Raw genomic sequence first — 20,511 nt, 5'->3', positions numbered from 1 at the left:
TCTCTTCCATTATAGGTTATTGTAAGATACTGAGTAGATTTCCCTGTACTATACAGTGGGTCCTTGTTGGTTATCTAGTTTATATATACTAGTGTGTCCACGTTAATCCCAAACTCCTAATTTATTCCCCCCCACTTCCCCTTTGGTAACCATAAATTTGTTTGCTATGTCTGTGAGTCTATTTCTGTTTTGTAAACAAGTTTATTTGTATCATTTTCATAGATTCCACATACGAGTGATATCATATGATATCTGTCTTTCTCTGTCTGGCTGACTTCACTTAGTGTGATCATCTCTAGGTCCATCCGTGTTGCTGCAAATGGCATGATTTCATTCTTTTTTTTGGCTGCGTGCTATTCCGTTGTGTTCATATACCACATCTCCTTTATCCATACTCATCTGTCAATTCTTGGGGAAAAAAATACCTTGAAATGGGTGATAGTTGACAAGTGATTCAGCCCATGGGAATTTGAAGAAAGGCTGCTCAGTGTGGGGTCCTCTGGGTAGAGGTGCCCAGGGAGCCAGCCCTCCTATGATGCGGGGCTCCGACCTGAGCTGTCTGCTACGAGAGTCACAGGACCCATGCAGCCATGAGCACTTGAAACGTGGCCAGTCCAAACTGAGACGCACCATCAGCGCACAACAGCACTGGATTTCTAAGGCTCAGCGTGAACAAGAAACTGTTGTTATGAGCTGAATTGTGTCCACCAGAAATTCATGTGTTGATGCCCTAATCCGACTACCTTGGAAGGTGACTATTTGGAGATGGGGCCTGATCCAATATGACTGAACTCCATATAAGAAGAGGAGATTTGGGGCTTCCCTGGTGGCGCAGTGGTTGAGAGTCCGCCTGCCAATGCAGGGGACACGGGTTCGTGCCCCGGTCTGGGAAGATCCCACATGCCATGCAGCAGCTGGGCCCGTGAGCCATGGCCACTGAGCCTGCGCATCCAGAGCCTGTGCTCCACAATGGGAGAGGCCACAACAGTGAGAGGCCCGCGTACCGCAAAAAAAAAAAAAAAGAGAAGAGATTAGGACAAAGACACACACTGAGCAAGGACTAGGTGAGGACACAGGGTGGGGATTTGTCTCACAAGCCAAGGAGAGAGGCCCCAGAGGAAAGCATCCCTCTGACAACTCGGCCTTGGCTTCTCGCCTCCAGAACTGTAAGGAAATACATTTGTTTAAGGCGTCCAATCTTTGGAACTTTGTTATGGCAGCCTGTCAAACATGTCATTAATTTTGTATTATTGATTACATTTGAAAGAATATTCAGGTATAGTAAATATTACTAAAATTAATTCCACTTTTTTTAAGAGTTTGCTCATTTTTAAAGCTTTTTTCTTTATTTTAAAAATAAATTTATTTATTTTTGGCTGCGTTGGGTCTTCGTTGCTGCGCACGGGCTTTCTCTAGTTGCTGCGAGCAGGGGCTACTCTTCATTGCGGTGCGCGGGCTTCTCACTGCGGTGGCTTCTCTTGTTGCAGAGCACGGGCTCTAGGTGTGTGGGCTTCAGTAGTTGTGGCATGCGGGCTTATTAGTTGCTCTGCGGTATGTGGGATCCTCCCAGACCAGGGATCGAACCCGAGTCCCCTGCATTGGCAGGTGGATTCTTAACCACCGCGCCACCAGGTCCCTAATTCCACTTTTTAAAATGTGGCTCCTAGAAAAACTGTACATGTATCTTGGCTGATGGTTCCATTGGACGGTGCTGCTCTGAGCCAAAGGCTCTGCATTTGTTGAGAACGGTGTCTGCTGGTACATCCATCCACAGGCTGCTGGTAAATCGAAGCTTTACTGCTGGTAAATCGAAGCTTTACTGCATGTCCTTTGGAGTCATCACAGGCAGCAGCATTGCTTACGTGCTCGTTGGGATATATTCCTTACACTAAATGAATATTTTGAAAAACTGAAATAAATCTAAGAGAATTAGGAAATGGGAACCAAAGCCAGGAGATAATAGAATGTATGTCAGAATGACAAGGGGAAGCATGATCACAAGCACCAAAATTGGATTTTTTTTTGCTTGTGACCCAGTGTCATTTCTGTAATTTGAAATAAGTGTCCAGAGTATGGTTGTTCTCAGCATTAGGGGATTTGGAGAGATGGGCATGTGAAGCGCTCTTTTATGAACAGAAGATCCTCTGAATGAAATACAGACAAGGCACCGGTAGGCAGGGAAGGGAAGAGAAGAAACACAGGCAGTTATGAAGATAAACCATAAGAAATCAGGAAGAAGCAACATAGCTTTGTTGGAGCAAGATGGAGTTTTCTGGTACTTAGGTATTTTATTTTTAAAATTTAGAATTATGCCTCTCCGTTGTTTTCTTCTGTGCTTTGACCAAAGTCTATTATAATCTTATTATTAGTTTCCCAAGCTCTTAAGGATGCGTCACGTTTTCTCACTGTGATTTGTGTGTCCAAGTGCCTTCGGGGATGAGTGTTCCGACTGACTAGCTCTGAGGTCTGCACTTTCTTGGCCCGGTTCTACCTGGGACACTGCTGAGCAATGCGGGTCTCTGAGCAGAAGTCAGCTCATCCAGCGTGTTTTCCCCATGAGCTCTCAGCCTGCCTGGACTCTCAGTCCAAGAGGCAGTACCCACATCCATCCCTGCCATTCTGCTCCCCGGGCCACCATTCTGGGCTCTAACAAAGTGGCCATGGCATCATAGCTTGAATCGCTCCAAGGATGCCCAAACCTCAGGGTCCCCCAACCTCCTCTACAGGCAGATCCAGGCTTCTACCTGGCAGGTGAGACCGCTTACAGCAGGGCTCTGCCCACGTATCTACCCTCTCGTCACCCACAGCATCTGGCCTCTTTCTGAACATGCTTTTTGATTCCCAGCCCCAGATGGGGAGCGGCCCCTTCTCACCTGCCGTCTCTTGTGGTGACTCCTTCCCACCTCCTACGCATGCTTTCGTGCTGTCTCCACCTTGGAGCCTTTCCTGCCCCCCATGCAGAGAGGGTCCTGTCTCTGGGCTCTCCCTGCCCTGGCCAGGAGCTATTTCTATGTATCCTGTATCGCCTCCTTGGAGTATCTCACACTTGAATGGTCCCCTGAGTCCCCTGGGGATCTTGTTAAAATGCAGATTCTGGGAACTTCCTTGGCGGTCCAGTGGTTAAGATTCTGCACTTCCACTACAGGGGCGCAGGTTTCATCCCTGGTCGGGGAGCTAAGATCCCACGTGCTGCATGACTCATCCAAAGAAAAAAAATAAAAATGCAGATTCTGATTCATTAGGTCTTGGGAGAGGCCTGAGGCTCTGCATTTCTAAGCAGCTCCCAGTAATGGCAATGCAGCTGAGCCAGGGTCCACTCCTGGGTCACCAGGTCCTGCTTTGACTGGAGCTCCTTGGGGACAGGGCAGGCTGTGTCTGACACTTCTGTTTGTCCCTCTTCGGGAGCCCTGTGCTGCACCCAGACTGGGTATTCAGTCACTTTTTTTAAGTAGACTATTTTTTTTTTTTTTTTCTTTTTGCGGTATGCGGGCCTCTCACTGTTGTGGCCTCTCCCGTTGCGGAGCACAGGCTCCGGATGCGCAGGCCCAGCGGCCATGGCTCACGGGCCCAGCCGCTCCGCGGCATATGGGATCCTCCCAGACCGGGGCACGAACCTGTATCCCCTGCATCGGCAGGCGGACTCTCAACCACTGCGCCACCAGGGAGGCCCTAAGTAGACTATTTTTTAATAGCAGTTTTTAGGTTCAGAGCAAAATTGTGCAGCAGATGGGGAGAGTTCCCATGCACCCCTGCCCCCGCGCCGACATGTGTAGCCTCTCCCACTGTTAACAGTGTCATTTTTATTGAATTAAGCGCATTCTGGCCAATGCTTGAGCAAACACTGGAGAAGGCCGCCCTCACTCAGACATTCCACAGAGTTCCTAACGTGGGGCTTATTTGTCTCACGTGTGTGGCCTGGCCTCCTGACACAGACTCTGAGCCCCGGACACGTCTGAAGGGCATGCCCCCCTGCCCCCCACTCCTGCCCGGCAGCCCCCTGGGGCAGATCCCTGTCCTCATTCCAGAGGTGCCGGTCTTGGGACTGTACCTTTTCCGCAGGCTCGTTTCCCAAGCCTGATGCTGACTTGGCTTACGTGCTGCCTTCATTGCAGAAGTTGTGGGTGGAATAAAGACAGATTCTTCCAAGACCCGGGCCGGCTTTTCCTGCCTGGACTCCCGTACGTCTGCCAGAAATAAGTCCTCGGTCAGAATGATCGCAGGGGTGGATCAAGTGAACAGGCAGGGATGGTCATGCGGGGAAGGCCGTCTGGCATCGGCCACAGGCTCTGACTTCACTGCTGACTCAAGGTCCATCCCAGGGCCATGTTCTAAATGTTCTCCTGCAGCACATGAGTATTTAAATCACAAGAGTTTCTTGGGTTTGATTTTACACGTGTTTCGTTTTAGGGGGAAAAAATTGCATTTTGGGTTTAAAACCATATATTTGGGTAATGGGCCTTAATACTACAGTTGGACTTGAAGACCAGTGATGGCTGAGGACCACACAATTGTAAAATGGACTCTGCCCAGTACCTGAGCCTGGCAAAAGTATGACTCAGTTATAGCTCCACTGATACAGACTGTCACCTTATGTGATTAAGGAAATCTTCACTATGTCCTTAATAGGTAGAAACTTTACACATCCTAGAGCTAATTTTCACTCTTTTAAATGTATGCAGCTACCCAGGGGAAGTAGGGGCTTACAGAACCCAAGGCAGATTTGTGTCCTGGAAACCGTGAGCGCAGGCCCTTAAAGGAGCGGGTTCCCACCCCATCCCTTGGACGCCAGCACCTGCGGGGACACCCCAGGGCGCCCGCCAGAGACTGGGGTCAGACTGTATTAAAAGTCTGTCTACCTTTGTGCTCTGAAAGCAGCAACGCTGAATGGATTTTCTGCTCCTTCATATTGGACACTCCGGGGTTTGTTTTTTTTGTTTGTTTGTTTTTTTGCATTACGCAGGCCTCTCACTGTTGTGGCCTCTCCCGTTGCGGAGCACAGGCTCCAGACGCGCAGGTTCAGTGGCCACGGCTCACGGGCCCAGCCGCTCTGCGGCATATGGGATCTTCCCGGACCGGGGCACGAACCCGTGTCCCCTGCATCGGCAGGCGGACTCTCAACCACTGCGCCACCAGGGAAACCCCGTTTTTTTAATTATGTTCTGTTATCTTTCTGTATTGCTTCTTCACAAAAATCATTCTTTTATTTTTGCTTTTCCACCGCTTAAAAGAGTTTTGAATGTCTTTCAGCCCAGCTTTTGGTCTTTTCATCTGTTTCTTTCTCTCCAAAAAACGTCATTTCCATCTGTTTCCCTTTTCATTCTTCTGCACTTCTTCCTTCCTGGGCTAATAATTACTCCTTGCTCCTTTTCCTTTCTCTTTTTACCACCTGTTTTTGCATCTCCGGAAAGCCCACTGTCGGGTTTTATCGTGGCAGTCAAGCGTTCTGTCCTGAAGATGCTCTGAATTGTCTGTCTTACTGTGTTTGGTTGAGGCCTAGTAATTTTCAATAAAGCCCTTAGTTCAAGCAGTGCACTGAAAATTACCAGGCTTCTCTATGGAAGGTGTGTCTAAAGTAGAAGCCCTGCTCTCAAGAAAATGTCGTCAGAGTGAGGGAGCCACTATTAACCAGCATTAACCTCCTCGAAAGCCAGGAAGCAGCCTGGCAGTGTCAGCAAAGGGGGCACATAGCCGACAGCCCATGTGATGTATGAAGCTCTGGGATTCTTTTCAGCTGGAGCTCTGTCTTCTTTTCCCTTAAAATAACCTCGCCTTGAAGAAGTTTGCACTTTGCCTTGTGCCCAAGTCAAAAGAGAAGGCATCTTGCATCATCTTGTGAACTAAAAATAGGGGTTTGGAAGCAAGTTTCCACTTCTGATGAAATGGTTGCATTTCTTTTCTAAGTAGTGGGGGTGACATTTTCTCATCCTCTGAGTTTCCTTTTAAAAACACAGTTGTCATTGAGAGGAATTACAGGTGCGAGCATCATACCACCCTCCTCTTGGTTTGCTCTCAGCATTTCCAGAATTTTCAAAAATCCTGATATTTGCCAGAATCTGTTCAATTAGCAAGAATTTGGCTGGAGTGCTCAGAGATTATGTGTTAATGATGATTCGCCCCCAGAAAAGAACGATGTATGATCAGAGCAGGAGAAAATCAAGGTTTAGAGTCGGTAACAACCCTGCTGCCCTACACCCCGCCCTGCAGGACCCCTCACACGTGTTTCCACCACCCAGCCTCCTGGGTGCCAGGTGCCACCTGCACCCATGAATTACGGGGTGCAGGGGGGCGGGAGGGCAAAGGCCCGCCTCGAGGCGTGAGCAGGTAAATACCAAAACCCTCCTCTGGTCTGTTGCACTGGTGGGTGCTGAGTCAACCTACCTAACAGCTATGGGAATGATTCCCTCTTCTGAGGAGAAAGGGGAGACCTCCTTGTCCCCGAGAAGGTGACATGTAAACTGGGTCTTGACGAATGAGACAAAGCTTGCCAGATGATGGCTGGGAGGGCAGGGATTCCAAAGAGTGGGAATCACACTGGTCAAGGCCAGGGCTCCCGAAGACATCTCACTTTTCTGGAGAAGCCGAGAAGTCTGTCTCTCGGGGGGGCAAGGAAGGGGTCCTGGGAGACACAGATGCAGAGAACTTGGGAGCCAGTCTGTCCATGGCCTTGTGTGTCTCCTGAAGATTTGACTTACCCCATAAGGCACAAGAGCCAATGAGATTTTATGAACATAGACAAGGATGCCTTTATTTTCCTCTTTTCAGGGAGTGATTTTGGCTGCAAGGTGGCAGAAGCCCTGGGGGTGGAGGGCTGGAGCAGTGGTCCAGGCCTGACATGTGGTGGCCCAGGGAAAGGTGGTGGCAGCGGGGATGAGGAGAGGCAGGTGACAGCTCCAGAGACTTGAGTCAGCTGATCACACAGTGTCTCTCAAATGGGGTCAATGTCAGATGTGTGGACGCCCAGAGGAGCCGGGTACGAGGCTGGCTCAGCCGCCGGGAGCAGAACAAGCCTCACGTGGCTGCAAAGCTGGCAGGGAAGTGACCTCTGATCAGTCCAGGGAGGTTTTACTTCTTTCCAAGCAGTTCGAGCAGCTCTGAGTGATGAGGCTCCATTCCTTCACGTGTGAATTCTTTTTCAAAGTAATTGATTTTCCAGCTAGTGATACCCAGGCTGTGTGGTGCAGCTTTGACCCCGTCACACCCTCATCCACGGGTCTGCATCTGTCCCTCCTGTCCCGGGGACAGCCCTCCGTGATCGTGTCCAAGGCCGCTCCTCCCGCTCTGAGCCCGGGATCCCCCACCCCATCCAGGACATCACTCTGGCCCGTCCACCCTCTCCCTGACAAGCAGCACCGTTTTCCTCTCCACTGGCTAATACACACTCGCCTACAACCATGCCATTATTTCTCCCATCTTTAAAAAAACTCTCTCTCGTTCTGACTCCCCTCGCCAGCTACTGCCTGTTTCTCTTCTTTCTCCAATCCTCCTTCAAGAGCTGTGTGTGCACCTCCTGTTCCTCCTCTCTTCTCCCTGACCCCACCCCCATCACAGGTGCCCAATAATTATCTACAGAATGAGGGGTGAGTGACAGGATGTGTCCCTTCTCCTTCCAATCAAACCACCAAGGAAAAGGCAACTGTATCTTTCGCTGTCTGGTTTAGGCTTTCTAAGGGCTTGCAGAACTACAGATGTCCTGGCTTAAAGAAAAAAGAAAAAATGCTTTTTTTTTAGGGAAAAAAAAAAAGTTATGCCTTCTCCATTTTTCCCCCGGGGCATGAAAACTGAGCAAACCATTTTCCATTTGGACTAATAAAGAATTGCTGTTGGGAAAAAAGGAACATGATTTCAATGGTCAGTAATTCTTGAGTACCTGGCTGCACCACAAGGCAGGATTTGTCTCCGAGTCGGTGTACGAACCTTTCCAGCAAGGCTTCCTAAGTCCAGCCCAAGTCCCAGATCCCACTGCGTTTCCTGCCCTACCAGAGGGCAGCCAGCCCATCTGACCCCCTTTCTCAGGCTCTGGCTCTGTCATGTGTGCACTCAGAGAGAGAGGGTGGCGTCGTTACTGCACGGTTGGGTAGCTTTGATGCAGAGCACAGAGCAAAGGCTCCATTGCAGGGGCTGGGAGAGCGGGGCCTGACTCACTCTCAGAAATGTCTTCAGAAAGTGTCCAGCCTTTGCTCAGATTGGTGGAGATCAGCTGAGAACCACAGGAGGAGCCAGGATGCAGCTTGGCTCAGGGAGAGATGGGGAGGCCTAGGGAGAGTGGAGGGGCCCCTAAGGAGGCTCCATCCTGTCAGAAGAGGTTGTAGCAATGCCGGGACTGGCTGGGTCCCCTCTCGGCTGGACCACGCCCCTTGGAGTCGCCGTCCAGACGTACGACACACATCTCTCCTGGGGAATCCAGCCCCTCATCGTCGAGGGACTGGAAGGAGATTCTCACTCACGTCATTCCTGCAGTGAAGCACTCACTGGCCAGGGCATAAGGCTAGTTCTGGGCCACATGGGTCCCCTCCAGTGCTGAGGGCCCTCAAACAGTGCTCTGGAACCTTCCACAGCATTAGCTCTTCATCCATTTCCCGTGCAGGGCACTGGAAATGTAGAGGGTGATTGAATATGACTCTGTTCCCAACAGCTGCCTGGAAAGCCAGATGAAGTTTAGAATGACTGCCATAAGAGCATCCCATAAAACGTCTTCACTGGTGAGGGACTTAGAGCTAGTTAGCGGGTTCAACCGCAGTTGCACACCAATCTCCTGGTGAGTCGTCACTGGCCTGAATTCTTTGTAAAGGGTGCTTGTCTAGGCTGCCATCTTGGTGTTCCTCCGCTGCCTCCCTGACCCTGTTAGATCGGTGTTGTCATTCTACCCAGCTGGTCACTCGTCAGCCTCACAGTTCTCCGTAGGAAAGCAATCGCTGATATGTGCTCTGCAGCCACTTCAGTCTTGGAACTAACGAAGGAATTTCATCAGAAAAAAAAAAAAAAAAAGTTTTCTGTTCATGACACTTGCAGAAATGGGACTTCCTGGAACCGAAAGGTTCAGAAAGAAAAGATGATCATCTCAAGAGAATGTAGCTGAGATCATCTGATAAAAGGAGGAGGTGGGAAGAGTGTGCTCCGTGTTGGAAGTAAACGAACAAAGCCAAGGATGCTGTAAAATGGACTAAGGATTTCAAATCAGAAAGTAAAGTGGAACGTTGCTAGGGTGCTTTTTCATTTGGGACTGTGGTAAACCTCATCTGCCTACTGCATGTCTAAGAATGGAGCCAGGGTAGGGCGTTCAATCACACAGGTTAAAGCGATTCTTCCACCGAGATCATCTAAATCTCGATCATATTGAATCTGTTTTCTCTCTGGCACGGAAATATTTTCCAAGGTATTCACACGGGAAATATGAGCAACCCACACTCTGTAGAGCCCTAGCCAATTAAAAGTAGATGAAAATCTCCTTAATGCAGAATCCTTTAAAACATTCCGGGGTGAGGCGGGTGGAGAGGGGAATGTATGTTTATAGAAAATCTGATAAAGAACACAACTGTGTAACCTCTGGGTGAGTTGGATAAAATATTTATTCAAGACATATTTCTTTTTAAAAACAATTACTTTTGATAGGTTAAAGCATCTCATCTGTCATTTAGGATAAAAACAGATTAAGCAGTAATTAGAAGCCCTAAGATTCTAGGCAGCTAAGAGAGTGGTTAGCTTGCGGAAAACTAAAGAAAAATCAATCGAGTGAATGAGAACTACAACTAAAGGTAATGATTTCTTTGAAATGGAAATGTACTAAGGGATGAATTGGTCACTGGAGCTTAAAAGAAACATTCCAAGTGGAGAAGCTCCCTCTTCCGAGAAATGTGAGCTTAGGCTCTGGCAAAGGACCTGAGCTAGCTGGAGCAACAGATGAAGGTATTCAAAAGATGCAAAGCTTCAGCAGGATGAAGGAGACAGGTAGGGGTTCTAGGGAAGAGAAGTGTGTGGTCTAGGAAGAGCATCTCAGCCACTTTCTCTCTTCCCTGGCTGCTGGTCCTAACTCTGAAATCTTTTTCTACTCTGGGCCTACTTTTAAGATGTCTTTCAAAGTATTAAAATGCAATTTCAGAATAGCTTTTTCTCATCAAAAATAGCAGATGGTTTTTTTAAGTAGCAGCTGTGTAAAGAGTATTTTAAGTCTATTGGGTGATTCAGTAATAAGTAAGGTCCTTGATAGTGTGGTTCTACTAAGAAAAGGCAAAGACTGGCAGGCAGGTGAGGGTTCAGTGCCAAGGGTATGCCAGGTATGGGACCCGGCTCCCTGTGTTCTCAGTGAGAGCCTGGAGTTAGGAACTAGCTTAGCATCCTTTAAAACCCATTTCAGGAGGAGGGGGTGTGGGGCAGCTGGAAGTGCTGGCACATGGTCATTGCTATGGGCTGAATGTTTGCATCCCTCCAAAATTCATATGTTAAAACCCTAACCACCATGTGATGATATTTGGAAGTGAAGCTTTGGGAAGGTAATTATGTTTATATTGGGTCATGATTAGGGTGGGGGCCCCCATGATGGGATGAGTGCCCTTATAAGAAGAAGAAGAGAAAGATCTCTCCTAAGGTCATGTGAGCACACAGTTAGAAGGTGCCTGTCTACGAGTCAGGAGGAGAACGCTTACCAAGAACTGAATCTGCCTACACCTTGTTCTTGGACTTCCCAGCCTCCAGAACTGTGAGAAGGAAATACGTGTTGTATGGGATTTTGTTATAGCACCTCCAACTAAGTCATCGAGAGCAGAACTTCAGAAAAAGGCCAAGCTGGGCCGAGTACACCCCACTATGTGCCCTTGGGCAGGTAACTTACCTGTCTGATCCCCAACTTCCTTATCTGCCAGACAGGTGTAATAAAGATACCCACCTGACAAGGCGAAGGACTTTAACGAGACAATGCAGGTGGCATGTCGCTGGAGGTAGAATAAGTTTGCAGTCACTGCCCTAACAGTGCTACCACCTTGTGGGGATGGTTCCAGTGGAGAAGTGAGCGATTCGTGTCTGGGGACCCAGTATGTGGGGTGGTGTGACACTTCCCTGATGCTAAGTCGACCACCTTCATTTCTGTTTGAGAAACATTGTTGAGCAGGTCCTGGACTCCATACGGTCCAGAGGTTTTGATAATGCTCAGGCCCTGCCCTCAAGGGGCTTATAGTCCCTGAGGAGGAATGCCAAAGGAGCATTCCACTTTCAGTACATTACCGCAAGTTTTTTTAGTAGGGGAATCCTGGGTCTTGTAGGAGCACAGAGGAAGAGGGTGGGTGGCACCCAGGAAGGCTTTCTGGAGGAGATAGTTCCTCCATATTTTCCATGTTCTTCTCAAGTAAACCACTGTATTTTATTTTTCCCAAGGAAAACAAGGGAAATTCAGGCCTACCACAGGTATCAATAAATTAATCCACATGTGTCAAAAGTTCATCAGCATGTTAATAAATGTTACCTGATTGGGAAACCCACTTTTAAACCATTACCATAAAAAGTTCTCCCTTTCGAAACGATGGCAGATTTTACGTCCTGACGGTATCTGTAAACATAACACAAACTTCTTGCAAGCCTTAATTCAGATTTGAAATAGATCCTTGTCTTTCTGACCACTGACACATAGAGCTTATTAAATGGGATGGTTTGGGAAAGTAGCAAAATCAAGCCTGTGGTTTCTACGCAAACGCTGCTCTCAACCTCGCCCTGTGGTTTCCTTTCTGAGCTCCACAGCTGTTCTGACAGATGGGCGTCAGTGGCCAGCAGCAGGCGAGGCAGAACTGGCCGGCCGACTGCTCCGACCAGGGGCAGTGGCCAGCATGATTGATGAGCCAGTAGCTGACCAGTTTGGTCAACTGATGCCCGAGCCAAAGGCCATAAACCTCTAGAAAATATCTGTATTTTCCCAATGCTTTCAGATTAAGCGGGTGTATTTCCAGCTTGTTTCATCATGAACGGTTGTGTTGCAGCATATTACTCTTTGACCGCACGATTCAGGTTTGAGTTTCTCTTTCCCTTGTTGCTTTCTTTTCCCTCACAGATGTGGGAAGAGGCCATCGCCCTGGGCAAGGAACTGGCTGAACAGTATGAAAACGAGATATTTGATTATGAACAACTGAGCGAATTGCTGGTAGGTCTTTCTTTCTCTTTAAATGAACAGGCAATCTCAGCTTGTTCTTCTGAAATTTTTCTTTTCCTTGGAACGTTGGGATTCTCCTTCATTTTGTCCAGGAGGACCCTTGATTTATTTGCTGGTTGATTCTGGCCCACGAGTATTCACTTTTTATTCCCCAGCGAGCTTTTGGAACCAACCTCTAAGATGCCTCTGAACGATTTACATGTGAACAACTGCTGAGTCTAGGTGTACGTTGGTCTTGATGGCCCAGAGGTCTCCAGGAGTCTCCACTCATTTAAAACTGTGAACCTGTCCACAAGAGGGGGACGGATGGAGGCTAGCCCAGACCTTTCTCCTGCCACAGAAGCTATCGGTTTCTAACTACTGCTTTCTCTGCTGTATCATGTTTGTATTCAGCAGACCGACTTATGATGCTGTGATGTGTATCATGAATGTGGAACAGAATTCTGCCCTTTTAAATTCTCTTGTAATGTATCCCATTATCTGACTGATAGCTTTTTAAAAAAAAATCCTAAAGATCAGACATTTAATCAGAAGAAAAACCATCTCTCTGGCACCTCTTTGGTTATTAAAACACCTATAAATCACAACTGGTTGCTGAATTTGGCTTTTTGGTCAAATTCCCCTGCTGAATGTTGGAGGATGAGTGAGGAGTACCGTCAAAGCTTCGTGGTGAGATTAAATTCAGTGCCTGCGTCAGCACCTCTCCCCCACCTTCTCCCCCTCTCACCCGCTAGAACTGCCAAAGCTGGAAGAACCCAGATGCATGGATGTGCAACTACTCCATTCAAACCTGAAATGCATTTCCTTTCTTCCTTTCAGAAAAAACAGGCTCAGTTTTATGAAAACATCGTCAAGGTGATAAGACCCAAGCCTGACTATTTTGCTGTCGGTTACTACGGACAAGGATTCCCCACGTTCCTTCGGGTAACTTTGGATTCTGTTTTGATTGGGTCAGGATTGCTCCCTGGGCAGCGAGCCTCTTCCCTTTCTGAGGAAGAATTTGGACTTTGCATCCGAAGTCCGACTCTTTGTATTATTTTAACAGCTCTGTGCTTGACTTAGGGTGCCAGAGAGGGGCTGATCATATTTTTTGATTGCATATAAACTTTCTATCTCATTTTTCCCGAATAGAACTCCTGTTCAGAGATTTATCTATATTTTTTAAATTGTGGTTGGGGACTTCCCTGGTGGTCCAGTGGTGAGGACTCCACACTGTCACTGCCAGGGGCTCAGATTCAATCCCTAGTCAGGGAACTAGATCCCTCAAGCCGCGTGGCACGGCCAAAAAAAAAAAAAAAATTCTGTAAGATATATATGCATAACATAAAATTTACCCTCTTTAGGTGCATTGTTCAATGGCATTAAGTTTATTTAGTTTGTTGTGCAACTATGCCCACCATCCATCTCCTGATCTTTTTCATCTTCCCGAACTAGAACTCTTACCCCATTAAACAATAATTCCCCCTTCTCCCCTCCCCCCCAGACCCTGGCAACCACGCTTTTACTTTCTGTCTCAGAATTTGCCTGTTCTAGGGACCTCATTTAAGTGGAATCATATAAAACTTGTCCTTTTGTGTCTGGCTCACTTCCCTGAGCATCGTGTCTGCAAGGCTTATCCATGTGGTAGCGTGTATCAGAGCTTCATTCCATTTTATGGAAGAGTAATATTCCTTTTTATGGAAGAGTACCACATTTTGTTTATCCATCCGTCCTTTGATAGACTTCGGGTTGTTTTGCCTATTCTGAATAACACTGCTATGAACATGAGTATTTTTAATTATAGGAGAAACTGGAAATGGATTCCCAGTGCTGGAAACTCAGAGTCATACTCCATTTCTGAGACAGGCATGTGCTCTTTGACACATGATGGAAGAAACACTGTGATCACCAGCCAAGTCACCCAATAATCATGAGGCCAGAAATTGTGTAAATAAATGCTGCCTAGCCTACTAGTAGAATTGTTAAAGTTTCTCAAAAACTCATTCTTGGATACCATTGACCATGATTTCCTGTCATTTCTTACGACCTTTTTTTTTTTAATGTCACCTGGTTTTCTCTTATCCTGGGAGACCATGCATGATCCTTCTGGTTTTAGAGAAGCACAGGAACTCTCTGCCTAGGGCACACCTGTCTGGGGCAGTTAGATCCAGTTGGGAGATTTCTGTAGCCCCAGAGGTGTGTTCCTTTGGCCCTGGTGTTTCTGATCCCACAGGAGGCCCTGATAGTATAAGATGTCCCTTCACACTGGCACCAGCAGGAAGGACTTACTTGGTGAGGACCTGTCATTCTGTATAAGAACGTCAGCAAGTGGCCCTCGCAGGGCTGACCAGCTCCAGAAGGTGACCTGTTAGTTGATACGCTCACGCAGGGTCCTGGCTGGGTGCCTGGGGCACGTGGCCTGTCCCTGTCCCTGCTGGTCAGTCTCTTCTTAACACTGTCACCTTCATCGTGCAACTGTGGCGTCTAAGATAGTGGTTAGGGAGGATTTTGAAATTAACTTTAAATAAAAAACCAGTCCAAAGGGGATAATGAGCCTGGAGTTGAAGTCACCTAATGTTGCTCAAGGCTTTAATTAATGTATGTGAATCTGTACATATGCCTCCGTGTGTGTGTGTGTGTGTGTGTGTGTGTCTCTAAGAAAGACTGAGAGGGAGGGACAGGCCCTAAATCACAGCTGACCTGTGCTGTGCTGGGTGTAGAGTGTGTGTGTGGCCCTCCTTGGACAGCGCCGTAATTTAAGGCCACTACGGCTCTGTCCTGGCGTCCTGAGCTGGCAGCAGGGTGGGGTGAGCTTTTTGCAGCCCCCAAGCCAGCTGATGCCAGGGTTGTCCTGGGAGGTCACATGAGATCCGTGCTCCAGGGACCGTGCTGGGTCACCTGCCCGTCACAAGGGCAAAATGCAGAGTACGAATTACGACTTGAACGGGCTGGATTAATATGGAACTGACTTGCCCCCCACCCCCGAATAATTCTGTGGGGCTATAGCAATACATTCATTATGCTTCACAGATTGCCTGCCAGGGCTCCATCTGACAATGACATTAGCAGTTACAAAAAAGTGGGTGGGATGTTTGTCTACTTCATTCAGTGCTGAGAGCACAGCCTCTGAGAACTGACTCACTGTCCCCTCTGCTTTGTTTTGCTTTAAGAATTGATCGCACTGGGGTTTTTTGCATTTATATGAATATTTATGATTCTTACAAGGCATAAATATCTTTGACTATATGTACGTTTCCCTCCTGTTTTCAGGCTTAAATGGACCACTTCAAAATGCAAAGTAATTGACATTTCTAGAAAATGTTATTAGTGTGTTCATCTATAACTCACTAGTGTTTTTCTATTAAAGCCTTTATATACATTTTTATTATTATGTCTTCCTTCTAGTGTAAAGCATAATAAATGCATGCTAGCTTCGTAGTAGCCTGTTATACATTAAATCACCCTGAATTTCTGAAATGTTTGGCTTTTTATAGCCCTAAAAGGTGCCTGTACTGTGTATTTATATTTCTGATTAAGACTACATATTACTTTGGTTTCTGCTTCAGATTATTTTTTAAAGAAAGAGCACATTTTTCTCTGTAATGGGTACTTTAAGACATACCTAAGCACAAAGTGAAAAAAACATTTTAAATTCTTCCTTCTTTAGTGATTTACAAGAACTCAGAATAACTTTGGTCTAGGGAAGGGGATAAATGGAATGCCACAGGGGCTCTGTTTTTGTGAAAATTCATTAATTAGACAGATTTTAATTTGGCTTTGAGCTGAGGCTCTAGGATGCATCAGTTTGTGTACCTTCTCTTCCCTTCCTCCTCCTCCTCCTCCTCCCCTCTCTCCATCCTTCCCCTGCCCCCTCCCTTTCCACTTCCCCTTCTCCCGCCCCCCTCCCCCTCTTGCACTCTGGCATCCATCCAGGGTCAGGGCAGATAACAGGGCTGCCCCTAACTCATGACCGGCTGGCTTGGACCCTCTTGCCCAGGGTCCCTGATGAAACAGCAACCAAGTCCAAGGAGGAGAAGCACGAGCCCCCAGCCTCCTGTTCCTCGGGTTCTGTGGGTTCTGCTCATTGCAACAAGGAAAACCTTGTGGGAGTTTTCACTGATGTTGAGACAGCCCTAAGATGGGGCAAGAAGATGGGTGGGGGGAGGTGGAGGGCTTCGAGAACCAGCTGCAGCATCACACTACCCACTGACACCTTTCTGTGATCCAGTTGCCACTCAGAACACACTTGCTGAATCCCTGAGGGTATGGAGACCAGTGCCATCTTGGCATCAGAACGTTCCTGACACACATATTTATGGAGTGACCGTGTCACGAGACAGGTCTCAATGAGACAGCCTGAGTAGAGAGGAATGCTTACCTACGTATCACCCTCCCTCGAGGTCGCCCAGCCCAGCCACCCAAAACACCCCCCAGGTGCACTCTCCACACTTTGTGGAGGTGACAGAAATGGCACTTGAGAGGGACAGACTCCAGCCTTTAGGAGGAACACTCTGTATGCTCTACCCTGTCATCGTTGATGGCTCGTTGTTCACAGGACAACTGCAAACATTCCAGGAGGGGAGTCCAGCCACCACCTCCACCCTCTCAGCACCAGGGGAGGCCCAGAGCCCTGGGTCCCTCTGCTTCAGTCTGGACCCTCTTCCCTCTGGATCTGCTCATCTCTTGGCTGTGACCTGTAGGAGCCAGCTTGCAAAGTCATGCTCAGGCTCTGAGGCCCCACCTTCATCTCAGGCTCTCTTGAATTCTTTTTTTTTTTTTTTTTGAATTTTATTTTATTTATTTTTTTATACAGCAGGTTCTTATTAGTTATCCATTTTATACATATTAGTGTATATGTGTCAATCCCAATCTCCCTATTCATCCCACCACCACCACCCCCGCCACTTTTCCCCCTTGGTGTCCATACGTTTGTTCTCTACATCTGTCTCTCACTTTCTGCCCTGCAAACTGGTTCATCTGTACCATTTTTCTAGGTTCCACATACATGCATTAATATACGATATTTGTTTTTCTCTTTCTGACTTACTTCACTCTGTATGACAGTCTCTAGATCCATCCACATCTCTAAAAATGACCCAATTTCGTTCCTTTTTATGGCTGAGTAATATTCCATTGTATATATGTACCACATCTTCTTTATCCATTCGTCTGTCGATGGGCATTTAGGTTGCTTCCATGACCTGCCTATTGTAAATAGTGCTGCAGTGAACATTGGGGTGCATGTGTCTTTTTGAATTATGGTTTTCTCTGGGTATATGCCCAGTAGTGGGATTGCTGGGTCGTATGGTAGTTCTATTTTTAGTTTTTTAAGGAACCTCCATACTGTTCTCCATAGTGGCTGTATCAATTTACATTCCCACCAACAGTGAAAGAGGGTTCCCTTTTCTCCACACCCTCTCCAGCATTTGTTGTTTGTAGATTTTCTGATAATGCCCATTCTAACTAGTGTGAAGTGATACCTCATTGTACTTTGCATTTGCATTTCTCTAATAATTAGTGATGTTGAGCAGCTTTTCATGTGCTTCTTGGCCATATATGTCTTCTTTGGAGAAATGTCTATTTAGTTCTTCTGCCCATTTTTGGATTGCGTTGTTTGTTTTTTTTAATATTGAGCTGCATGAGCTATTTATATATTTTGGAGATTAATCCTTTGTCCGTTGATTCATTTGCAAATACTTTCTCCCATTCTGAGGGTTGTCTTTTCGTCCTGTTTATGGTTTCCTTTGCTGTGCAAGAGCATTGAAGTTTCCTTAGGTCCCATTTGTTTATTTTTGTTTTTATATCCATTACTCTAGGAGGTGGATCAAAAAAGGTCTTTTTTTTTTTTTTTTTTTGCGGTACGCAGCCCTCTCACTGTTGTGGCGTCTCCCATTGTGGAGCACAGGCTCCAGATGCACAGGCTCAGCAGCCATGGCTCATGGGCCCAGCCGCTCCGTGGCGTGTGGGATCTTCCCGGACCGGGGCACAAACCCGTGTCCCCTGCATCGGCAGGCGGACTCTCAACCACTGCGCCACCAGAGAAGCCTGATCAAAAAAGGTCTTGCTGTGATTTATGTCAAAGAGTGTTCTTCCTATGTTTTCCTCTAAGAGTTTTATAGTGTCCGGTCTTACATTTAGGTCTCTAATTCATTTTGAGTTTATTTTTGTGTATGCTGTTAGGGAGTGTTCTAATTTCATTCTTTTACGTGTAGCTGTCCAGTTTTCCCAGCACCACTTACTGAAGAGACTGTCTTTTCTCCACTGTATATCCTTCCCTCCTTTGTCATAGGTTAGTTGACCATAAGTGCGTGGGTTTATCTCTGGGCTTTCTATCTTGTTCCATTGATCTATATTTCTGTTTTTGTGCCAGCACCATACTGTCTTGATTACTGTAGCTTTGTAGTATAGTCTGAAGTCAGAGAGTCTGATTCCTCCAGCTCCGCTTTTTTCCCTCAAGACTGCCTTGACTATTCTGGGTCCTTTGTGTCTCCATACAAATTTTAAGATTTTTTGTTCTAGTTCTGTAAAAAATGCCATTGGTCATTTGATAAGGGTTGCATTGGATCTGTAGATTGCTTTGGGTAGTATAGTCATTTTCACAATATTGATACTTCCAATCCAAGAACATGGTATATTTCTCCATCTGTTGGTATCATCTTTAATTTCTTTCATCAGTGTCTTATAGTTTTCTGCATACGGGTCTTTAGTCTCCCTAGGTAGGTTTATTCCTAGGTATTTTATTCTTTTTGTTGCACTGGTAAATGGGAGTGTTTCCTTAATTTCTCTTTCAGATTTTTCATCATTAGTTTATAGGAATGCAAGAGATTTCTATGCATTAATTTTGTATCCTGCAACTTTACCAAATTCATTGATTAGCTCTAGTAGTTTTCTGATGGCATCTTTAGGATTCTCTATGTATAGTATCATGTCATCTACAAACAGTGACAGTTTTACTTATTCTTTTCTTATTTGGATTCCTTTTATTTCTTTTTCTTCTCTGATTGCTGTGGCTAGGACTTCCAAAACTATGTTGAATAATAGTGGTGAGAGTGGACATCCTTGTCTTGTTCCTGATCTTACAGGAAATGCTTTCAGTTTTTCACCATTGAGAATGATATTGCTGTGGGTTTGTCGTATATGGCCTTTATTATGTTGAGGTAGGTTCCCTCTATGCCCACTTTCTGTAGAGTTTTTATTGTAAATGGGTGTTGAATTTTGTCAAAAGCTTTTTCTGCATCTATTGACATGATCATATTGTTTTTATTCTTCAGTTTGTTAATATGGTGTATCACAATGATTGATTTGCATATATTGAAGAATCCTTTCATCCCTGGGATAAATCCCACTTGATCATGGTGTGTGATCCTTTTAATGTGTTGTTGGATTCTGTTTGCTAGCATTTTGTTGAGGATTCTTGCATCTATATTCATCAGTAATAGTGGTCTGTAATTTTCTTTTTTTGTAGTATCTTTGTCTGGTTTTGGTTTCAGGGTGATAGTGGCCTCACAGAATGAGTTTGGGGGTGTTCCTTCATCTGCAATTTTTTGGAAGAGTTTGAGAAGGATGCGTGTTAGCTCTTCTCTAAATGTTTGATAGAATTCACCTGTGAAGCCATCTGGTCCTGGACTTTTGTTTGTTGGAAGATGTTTAATCACCATTTCAATTTCATTATTTGTGATTGGTCTGTTCATATTTTCTATTTCTTCCTGGTTCAGTCTTGGAAGGTTATACCTTTCTAATAATGTGTCCATTTCTTCCAGGTTGTCCATCTTATTGGCATAGAGTTGCTTGTAGTAGTGTCTTAGGATGCTTTGTATTTCTGCAGTGTCTGTTGTAACTTCTCCTTTTTCATTTCTAATTTGAGTCCTCTCCCTCTTTTTCTTGGTGAGTCTGGCTAATGTTTATCAATTTGGTTTATCTTCTCAAAGAACCAGCTTTTAGTTTTATTGATCTTTGCTATTGTTTTCTTTGTTTCTATTTCATTTATTTGTGCTCTGATCTTTATGATTTCTTTCCTTCTGCTAACTTTGGGTTTTGTTTGTTCTTCTTTCTCTGGTTCCTTTAGGTGTAAGGTTAGATTGTTTATTTGAGATTTTTCTTGTTTCTTGAGGTAGGCTTGTATAGCTATAAACTTTCCTCTTAGCACTGCTTTTGCTGCATCCCATAGGTTTTGGATCATTGTGTTTTCATTGTCATTTGTCTCTACGTAATTTTTGATTTTCTCTTTGATTTCTTCAGTGATCTCTTGGTAATTTAGTAACATCTTGTTTAGCCTCCAGGTGTTCGTGTTTTTTACGTTTTTTTCCCTGTAATTAATTGATTTCTAATCTCATAGCGCTGTGGTCAGAAAAGATGCTTGATATGATTTCAATTTTCTTAAATTTACCAAGGCTTGGTTTGTG

General features: G+C 45.9%; 1 protein-coding gene across 2 annotated transcripts in view; it reads left to right on the top strand.

Moving 5' to 3' along the window:
- Window positions 1-20,511, top strand: part of DOCK1 (dedicator of cytokinesis 1) — a 535,086-nt gene that overhangs the window by 471,828 nt on the left and 42,747 nt on the right. For both annotated transcript variants that reach the window (XM_081220288.1, XM_081220287.1), the window contains exons 39-40: window positions 12,032-12,121; window positions 12,950-13,054. In XM_081220288.1, the coding sequence (XP_081076414.1) occupies window positions 12,032-12,121; window positions 12,950-13,054 (195 nt within the window). The remainder of the gene's footprint in view (window positions 1-12,031; window positions 12,122-12,949; window positions 13,055-20,511) is intronic.

This window comes from Mesoplodon bidens, assembly GCF_964165515.1.
Source record: "Mesoplodon bidens genome assembly, chromosome: 1".
Classification (NCBI taxonomy): Eukaryota; Metazoa; Chordata; class Mammalia; order Artiodactyla; family Ziphiidae; genus Mesoplodon; species Mesoplodon bidens.
Note: the sequence above shows the minus strand (reverse complement) of the source record. Positions and strands in the feature narration are given on the sequence as shown.